General features: G+C 31.4%; 1 protein-coding gene across 1 annotated transcript; it reads left to right on the top strand.

Moving 5' to 3' along the window:
- Positions 1-441: 441 nt before the first annotated feature.
- On the top strand, positions 442-4,034 carry LOC110030498 (myb protein-like). The gene is given in 5 exon segments (XM_020733233.1): positions 442-578; positions 2,273-2,314; positions 2,825-2,951; positions 3,380-3,402; positions 3,404-4,034. Coding segments are annotated over 5 exon segments (960 nt in total).
- The last annotated feature ends 6,241 nt before the right edge of the window (positions 4,035-10,275 follow it).

Genomic DNA, 10,275 nt, shown 5'->3' with positions numbered 1-10,275 from the left:
ATATATATTTGTGCATGCATACATAAAGATATATACATACATATATAGATATATACTATATAGACATATAGATAGATATAGATATATAGATTTATACATACAAGCTTATAAATATATAGATATATGCGCGCGCGCGCACACACATATACATACATTCATATATATATACATATATATATATATATATGGTTGGCATCTTTGGTGTAAGACCCCTCAGATCGGGGGGTTCAAATTACCCTGTGGCAATGTGAGCTTTAAAGAGGTTGGTACTCGAATTGTTAGGAACAATAGGAGTGGCTGGAGACTCGTATAATATCCTCGTGTCATTCCTTTAAAAAAATGTATATATATATACATAGACACACACACATAGAGAGAGAGAGAGAGAGCAAATATAAGATAAAGATAAAGAAAAACAAATAGCAAAGACCGTAGAAGTAAATGGAAGCACAAATGCTGTATAAAAAGGAAATCCATCATGTAGAAAGGAGGTTGCCGCGAACCAACAACATACCATCATCTAAAATGGGATTTAGGAATCTGTATGATTTAAAGAAGTCATCTTTATTGTTGGGCAGGTTTTTGCTTAAACCATGCCACCAAACTCCCAATTTAACATTTCTTCAAGAAAAAAAAAAATACACAATTAAAAAGTACTGTTAAAAATGCAAATATTAATTAGCTTTTTGAAGATAATGATAATTAAAAGGCATGCACAATCCAGCTATTTCAACAATGTCTAATAATTTGATTAGGAATGGAAGAGAGGAAGGGTTCATGTTCTATTTGTTATCTTGATTAACTATATGGCTCACTTAGAATAAAACATGAGGGAAAAGTATTATACAAATTACAACATTGAGGCTACACAAAGATAGGCTCACAAGATTTCCTCAGACATAACATGCCACCAAAATAGAGTTTTTTCAGCAAAATCAAATTTCTACTAATAAATTTCAACTTTGTTACTTCATAAAAAATTTTAAATTGACATGAGAAAATTTTCAAATCAAAACTCATGCATTTTCATAAACAAATCTCTATCAATGATATGGAAAGTCATTCATGGATCAATATTCTCTTAGCCTATAATGTATAACTTTCAATATTAAAATAGAATTGAACATATTAAAACATTAAAATAATAAATTAAAATCTTCTTTTTTCTTTAATTAGTGATGAAATTTTATGAATTGTTAATACAATTTTTCTCCGTGCAAAAGCAGTATCATAAAAACTAAAGAAAATTCATTTAAGGTTTAAGTTGTGATAATAAATATGGGTGTAAAAAAGCCGAACACGAGTGAGCCTAGGCTGAGCTCGTGTTTGGCTCGATTATATTTAGAGCTAAAAAAGTGTATTTGTGTTCGGCTTGTTTGCTTAGCGAGCCAAACTCGAGCCGTTCACCAACAAAGAGTCGTTTTGACAACCCTAATCACATAGCAATAAGATGTTCATATTAAAACATCATTTGAATCAAATTTAATATTTTTTATTCTTTTTTCTTACTTATTACTTTTATTTGATTATAAATCTTTATAGCATTGTAGCCAATTAAATTTTTTTAAAATACTACTAATCAATATATATATATATATATTTGATTAGTAGTATTTCGAGCCAAAACGAGCTGAACACGAATTTTTTTTGAGCTAAAATGAGCCGAATACAGGTGAACAAAAATTTGTTCGTGTTCGGCTCGTTTATAATGTGAGCTTTAAAAACTTGTTCATGTTCAACTCGTTAATTTTGCGAATGAGCCGAACACGAGCTGTTTGCGAACAACAGACCATTTTGCCAGCCGACCATTTTGACAGCCTAATAACACGAACAAACAAATATTTGTTTATGTTCGACTCGTTAATTTTGTGAACGAGCAGAACTCGAGCTGTTCGCGAACAACAAGCCATTTTGGCAGCCCTAATAATAAAGGCCTAAAAATAGAAACTTTATGAAATACGTATAGTCAAAAACTGTTGAAGTAAAACCGTTCGTCAGGCTAACTTAACGGCCGAGTTACCTCAGCTAATCACTCCCTCCAATTAATCATGTAACGCATCTCTTTGCTGCGTCCTCTTCCTTTGTTTCTTATCTTATGTTCAACTCGTTAATTTTGTGAATGAGCCGAACACGATCTGTTCGTGAACAACAGACCATTTTGACAGCCTAATAACACGAACGAACAAATATTTGTTTATGTTCGACTCGTTAACTTTGTGAACGAGCAGAACACGAGCTGTTCGCGAACAACAAACCATTTTGATCTGACCAGCCGTACTTCCATGAGAGGGCAATGGACTGTGGAAGAAGACAAGTAGTGTTTTTGCTTAGTTCCTGAAATATGTTTCTTAATTATAATTAGCTTTTGTATATATATGAGTGCATTTAAACATTACACATACACCAGCCAAATGACAACAATAATATGATTTATTATTTTTCATGGAATTATGTAAGAAATTTGTCAATTAGTAGAATGTGAAAAAATTAAAGTGGGCATCATTCTAACAATAAAAATAAATAAAAAGATGTATTTTAGTGGTTCTGATTGGCACCGCACGCGAATTTGTGTGCAGTGTCCGTTATCCGTTTTGTTGGGGGTATAACCTCACTATAACCCCCAAATAACCTACAAATAAGTTTCGCGGTTATGTTTTCATATATTTGTAGTTTAATTTATATAATTGTAGGTTATTATGAGGTTATACCCTCAATAGCAATGATATAACCACCCAGTACCCTTTGAATAGCCTATTTTACGCACCCAATTCTGAGTGTAATATTTCTCCAATTACTGGGTATTGAGATGTGGTGATTGTTGCAGTTTTTTGGTGAAATTAGTGGAAGAGCATGGAGTCAAAAAGTGGACGCAGACTGCAAAAAAGCTGTATGGTAGCATTGGGAAGCAGTGCAGAGAAAGATGGCATAGCCACCTTCAGCCCGGCTTCAAGGTGAATTTTGTTTGATCTTTGAATGCTTTCACTGCTGATGTTTAATTCTGTTTTATTTCTTGCAAGGAATATTTCTTAATATTCAAGCATTGGGTTTCTTACCTCCCTATACAAATAGATCGGATTGGTACACTTCAAGGTGAATTTTGTTTGATCTTTGAATGATTTCACTACGTCTGCTTAATTCCGTTTTATTTCTTACAAGGAATCTTTCTTAATATTCAAGCATTGGGTTCCTTACCTCCCTATACAAATAGATCGGATTGGTACACTGATAATAATTTATTTATTTATATATATATATTTTTTAGTAGCAACACTTGCACAAGTCTATTTTATATTATAAATAGCTTTTAGTAGCAACACTTGCACAAGTTTATTACCTTCTGATGTGAAAATGATAAAATGTCTTATTAAATAACTATTAGAAGGAAACATGGACTGAATCGGAATTTGCTGAACGAAGCACACAAGGAGTTGGGCAACAGTTGGGCAGAGATAGCGAAAAAAATTCCTGGCAGAAGTGAAAATTTCATAAAAAATCACTGGAATGCTACCAAAAGAAAGCTGAGCTCAAAAGGAAAGAGCAGGATTCGAAAAACAACAAAAGGCAAAACCTTTCTACTTCAAGAGTACATCGTTAAAACCACTGAATTCCTCAATAACTCCACAACCACAAAAGAACAAATTCTTACCACAACCAAGGCTGAAACTTCAGATTTAAATTTCATTAATGGTGGAGATTATTTCAATGAGAGCTTGGAAGAGACGTTTGATTTCATGGCTGCTTCTCCTCCTCAATTTCATGAGATATTTGGAAAGGAGGTTAATGAAAGTTCTAGCAATGGAGGCAATCAAGACTTCTATTCAGATTTATACCTTTCGTATCTCATGGATGGCCTGCTTGTAACTTCTGAATTTGTGGAATTTCATGGAGAGAGATTGGAGGATTTGATAGAACATATGGTGGATTTAGGATGCAAGAAAGATATGGATTTGATAAAGATGATTTCATTATGCTCTTCTCAAGGGTGTTCAAGCAACTATACTAGGAGAAGGTCATATGACTATAACTTCACCTGAAGAATTCTACACAAGATGTCACTTGAACTTTAACAGAAAGGAAGTCGATCGAAATTCATAACATTTTTTTTGGAATAATTCAAATGGAGCTCATGATGGCTTTCATTTGAGATGAGTCTACTCATGGTTTTTATATTTGATGGAGATTGGGGTTAAATCATTGTTTTAGCAACCTTGCATATTGTAATAATTGTAATTGAAATTTCATTTTATGAGCAAACTTTTTGCTGAACTTGTCATTAGTGATTATTTATATGCATATAAAAATGTATTTTCTTGTTTGGAGACATGATTAATATTTTCTTGAAGGACTTGTATTGATTTGCATTGGGAAAGAAATTTAAAAACATTTACTTTACTTGTATTCTTTTATCTGCCTTTAAATTAGTATATCTTACCATTAAGATGTTTTAAAATCTTATACTAGTTGTCGCCATTTACAAAAGTTTTGCAGATAAATCTTAATCGTACTAATCACAATGTTTGATTGGTTAAAATCAATGACAATATTGATTTGAATGCATATCACTTACAACTTTTTTATGATATGTATACATTAGATGTCTTCAATATTGAACAACTACCTCTTTCTAGATGTTGTGAATGATGATGATCAAGCATCTTCTATTTTTAAGTTTAATTTTCTCTACTTTTGGGAGAATGATGTGGCTACATCATAATTTTTAGTTGTTTTACTTTTTGTTTGCCTTTTTCTTTCTTAAAATTTTCTTATATAAGGTCAAAGTTGCCATGAAGGGATGATTTTGCTGGACATGTATTTGGGTGCCCTCAATCGTTGTCCTCAACTAGGACCCACTCTTGAGTATACGATCTCTTTTGTTACAACTTTCGGTGCTTCATTTTTTCTCTTAGTGCAGTCCTCCTTGTATAAGGTTGATATTTTCATAAAAAAGGACTTGGAAACATGCCTTATCTTAACACAAATAAATATTTCAGCTTGCACCCAAAAAAAAAAAAAAAAGACAAAGGCCATAGATCACATTCAAAACATTGGCATCCACGGTAGAATGCTTAGTGGAGCTAGTCAACAGTTAGCTTCCTATCATGTGTAAGAGGAATAAGGAGCTGGGGCTTATATTACAGGGAAGGAATCATAATCATAATAAAAGTACAATATTTCATCATATAAATTGTATTGAGCATGCTAGAGCTAGACTTGACCTTCTAATTTAAAAAGATTTGGTTAGGTCCCTCCAACCAATGCCAAAAATACCCAAAATTACAGTAATAAAATTTAAACATCCAATAAAAGCTATAGGCATAATAAAATGAAAAATAGAAATGGTTTATCTCAACCTTATGTAAATTAATATTTTTTATAGCCCAGTCAATGTCAATAGGATGGTGAATTGTATTGAATTGGATGTAATTGCTAGTCTTAGGTTTAGAAAAGTTAAAACTATATAAGAGAATAAGATCAAAAGAATATAAAATAAAATTCTAGCCCCATATCTTAAACTAAAGCTACCTCATAGTCATTAGTTGTTTTACTTATTATTTGCCTATTTGTATTTCTTCAAATTTCTTTATATAATGCCAAAATTATCATGAGTAGATGATTTTGCTGAGCATGTTCAATTTTTGGGTGTCCTCAATAGTAGTCCTCTAATATTTTTTATTAATTATTATTATAACCACCAAGGCTCTCTCTTGAGTACATGTTCTCTTTGATTACATCTATGTTGTGCTTCACTTTTTCTCTCAGTGCAGTCCTCCTTGTATAAGGTTGATGTTGCAAATAAATTGATGAGTTTTAAATCGAGATGTTATTTTTTCCAAAAAGGACCTGGGAGCATGCCACATCTAAACACAATGAAAAATATTCAACTTGCAAGCTTGTAGCTCATAAAAGAACAAAAGCCATAGATCCCATACATAACATTAACAATTTTTTGTAGAATGATTAAAAAAGTTAATCAACATAGTTAGCCTCTATTGTCTGTAAAAGAAAATAGGAGTTTGAGCTTATCAAAAGGAAGTGCTGACCTCATTTTTAGTAATCATATTCCTTGCATAAGTTTTAACTAAAATTCATTTGAGTTGAATCGTATTTAATAAAACCAAAATTTAACTTAAAAAATTAAAATTAACCAAATAAACTCTAAATTTAACTAATTTTAGTAATTAAAGTTGGCTTAAAATAAGTTTTAATAAATATAAAACCCAAAAATTATTATTTTCTTTCAAAACTTCATTTCGAAAGTTGCATAATACTTATTGTCGAATATATAGATCATGCAAATAAGTTTGATGATCATTTGAAATAATTTTTAACATACAATTCTTCAGTTCAATTTCTCACTAAACTTGGAATTGTTATTTTCTCCATAGGTCAATCCAGTGATCTAAATTACATTTCATAAGTTTTATAATTTTTATAATCACATATGAGAAGCATACAAGCTAATTTGGTGATCACCAAACACCATTTTTACGTAAAATTTTGCACTTAGGATTTTCATACAAAAAAATGGTCCCACATAACACTTTTTTAAAAGTTATTATTTCTTAAAACAAACTTTTCTTATTACATACATATTATCAAAATCTTTTAGATGAGCCCATCCACACCTAAATCTAACTCTATTTGGAGGCCTATTGAGCCCATGATAATTAGGAGAGAGAAATAATAATTTCGATAATAAAAAAAATTGCTTATAAATGACCCAAAATGAACTCAAAATCAAAACAAACTTCAATAAAAGTTCATCTAAATTAAAAAATACATAATTTGTTCCAATAAAGTCAATTAAAAACACTAACTCAAAATTCACCATCTTTATCTCTCCTAAGGTTTCTGTCAACTTTGCTTTGAAATATCTTGACATAGATCTTTTTTATCAAAAAAAACTTGCTCTAACAATTTACTTGTATTTTTGTCTACCAAATGAGACTAAGTCAAAATTTTGACCATAACTACATTATAACCATTTTGTAATCATCCTAGTACTTTAATTGGCCACAACTTAAGTCAAACACTACCTTTTGCAAAATAATTCAGGTCATTGAATTCATTATGTTCTCCTCTTCTAAATCAATTATATTTGTATTTTTCCATAACTATTCTAATTACCTTGCAAATTACTAAAATACCCATCCCTTTTTCTAAAATTTTCTGCATATCCTCTTAAATCCAACCCTTCATACCTTTTCTCAACTCTCTTCCTCTGGCACCTCCACCTTATCAATCCACCCCCTTCCTTTTCATTAGTCCACCTCATCCTATAACTAACTCCCTCTCTCTTAACTCCCCATTCCCACTCTAAATCGTGCGCCTCCACTTTCCACCTCTCATTCCATCCTCTCCTCATCTCTCACCTGAACCCTACTCTCCTCCCTCTCCCCTCCTCCTCTCCTCCCAAATGGAACCCATTCTCTCCTCTTCTCTCCCAATTACACTCTCTCTCTACTCTGTATTTTTTAACTACACTAAGGAAGAACAAGCAAGGAAGAAGGAGATCAAAGAAGAAAAAAAGCTAATGCATCCACAAGAAAGCTATAATCTTTTACACATTTCATTTTCAACTTATTTCTTTCATGATGTAGATCATTGGATTGTCATTAATTTGTATTATGTATTTGTGTTTGTCTTTCTTTGTTTTCTTTTTTTCTTATCATGGTTAAATTTTCTTCTTCCTCTCCTTTTCTCTTTTCATCACGAACCAAAATCATTGAAAGCAAAAATCATTATTCCCTCATCTTTTCAAATCCTATACTCCTCCCCTCATTTCACCATTTAACAGAAACCTAAACCCTTTAAACACTCATCTACCTAAAAATCCACCCACTAAAATCCCTCATTCCACTACTATCCCTACCTGAAATCATCCCTTACTCACCAATTACTCATTAACCTAATGTACACACTAAGCTATCAAAAATCACACAAGCCATCACAATTCTACCCAAACCAAGGCACTCATTAACCTATCAAACATAACACCATAGTAATAGTCATACTAACACACTACTTAACCCAAGAACACAAACACTAACATTCATTAAATACAATAATTCACTCACTAGTATACTTAGCCCAATCCATTCAAGCCCAAGCACTACATGAGCTAATATATTTAAACCTGAGCTTTACCTAACCCAATCCATGTAAGAAACCATCATGACCCAATCCACTCAAACTTGAGCCCTAGGTGACCCAAACCTGCTTAACTAAACTATTTAACTTGTTAGCAACCCAAATTAAGCCTTAGGTGACCCAAAACAACTTAACCCCCATTAGCCTAACCTGAAACCCTAACCCACTTAAACCTTAACTGAATACCCTTACCTGGTCATAAAAAAAAGGGAGAGGAGGAGAGGGAAGTGTGACATGCATGTGTAGTGTAATACTTAGTGCAATGTTTATGTTAATATGTTTATGTGAAAGTTATAGAGTGTTAAAGTGCAGGATTGTTAATGTGTTTCAATGTGATCGTGCATGTGTGTACGTTAAAGTGTCTGTGTGTGCTGATATTTTAGTGTGTGTGTGTTCATATATGTGAATAAGTGTTTATGTGTGTGTTAATGTATGTGTATGCTTTAGTGTGTGTAAATGTATGTGTGTAAGTGTTTGTGTGTGTTTTAGTGTGTGTCTTACTGTATTTGTATAAGTGTTTATGTGTATGTTACTGTGTTAATCTATAAGTGTGTGTGTGTGTGTTACTGTGTAAGTGAATATGTATGTATTTGTATAAGTGTTTATGTGTAAGTGTGTAAGTGTGTGTTTATGTGTATGTTACTGTGTTAATCTTTAAGTGTGTGTGTGTGTGTGTGTTACTGTGTAAGTGAATATGTGTGTGTTTGTGCATGTATGAACATTAACATGTGTGTGCCTAGACATGGATGTGTGTATAGGTGTTTAGGTGAATGTGTGTGCAGCAAAGTTATAACCCATGAGTTTATGTGAGGTTTAATTTAATATTTACATTATCATATCATATGCTTACATGATTAGCATTAAATATTATAATTAAAAGAAATTCATGTGTTAACCGATGTTTCATGCTAAAAAAAGCAACAAAAATCTTATGTTATCTTATGTATTTTTTCTCACAAATAAACCATATATTTTGTTCCTCTGATGTGAGAATTAATACATTATGATGTTATGCACATTTCCTATTTGAAAATTTATGTTCTAAAAATTTATGTTATTTCAAAGGAATGGTGATATAGTGGTGGTACAAATAGATATATTCTTTTTTTCACAAATGAACTGTAGTGTACGCTCTTCTGATGTGAGAAATAATAGATTATGATGTTATACACTTTTTGTATCTAAAAGTTTATATTTTAAAAGGCTTACCATGTCTTATAAAAATAGTGTTATAGTGGTGGTATACATGGATATATTATCATTTCTCATAAATGAACCAAACATTACGTTCTCTAATGTGAGAAATAATAGATTATGATATTATGCAATTCCTTTGTTGAAAAAAATTTGTTCTAAATGTTTTGCCATGTTTTCGAGGAATGGTGATAAAGTGGTGGTATAAATGTATATATAATATATTTTTTTCTCACAAATGAATCATATTTTATGCTTCTCTAATATTAGAAATAAAATATTATGATGTTGTGCAGCTAAATTATTGAAAATATTTGTTCTAGAGGTTTTACCAAGTTTTAAAGGAGTGGTGGTATAATGGTGGCACAAATGGATATATTCTTTTTTTACTCAAAAATGAACTATATCTTTTGCTCATCTATGTGGGACATAATAAAGTATGAAGTTATGTACCTTTCTTATTTAAAACTGTGTTCTAAAAGTTTTACCATAATTTAAAAAAAATGGTAGAGGGTGGTATAGATGGATATATTGTGTTCTTACTCACAAATGTATTATGTTTTTTTCTCACAAATGAATGATATCTTCTACTTCTAAGATGTGAGAAATAATATATTATAATATTATACACCTTTCTTAAATTAAAATTTCTATTATAAATGGTTTACTAGTGTTCGCATAGTTTGTGGTACGTTGGTGGTTTATATGGATGTATTTTATATTTTTCTCATATAAAATCATATATTCTTCTCCTCTAATGGAAGAAATTGTAGATTATAATTTTATGCATCTTTACATTTGAAAATATTCTCTTTTTAAAGTTTTCCCATGTTTTGGAGGAATGGCGGTACATCAGTCGTACTTGTTGATATATTATATTATTTCACACAACTGAACCATGTCTTCTTCTCCTTTGATGTGTGAAATTAT

Source organism: Phalaenopsis equestris, unplaced genomic scaffold (assembly GCF_001263595.1).
Source record: "Phalaenopsis equestris unplaced genomic scaffold, ASM126359v1 Scaffold000727, whole genome shotgun sequence".
Lineage (NCBI taxonomy): Eukaryota > Viridiplantae > Streptophyta > Magnoliopsida > Asparagales > Orchidaceae > Phalaenopsis > Phalaenopsis equestris.
This window is presented reverse-complemented; position numbering and strand designations above follow the sequence as displayed.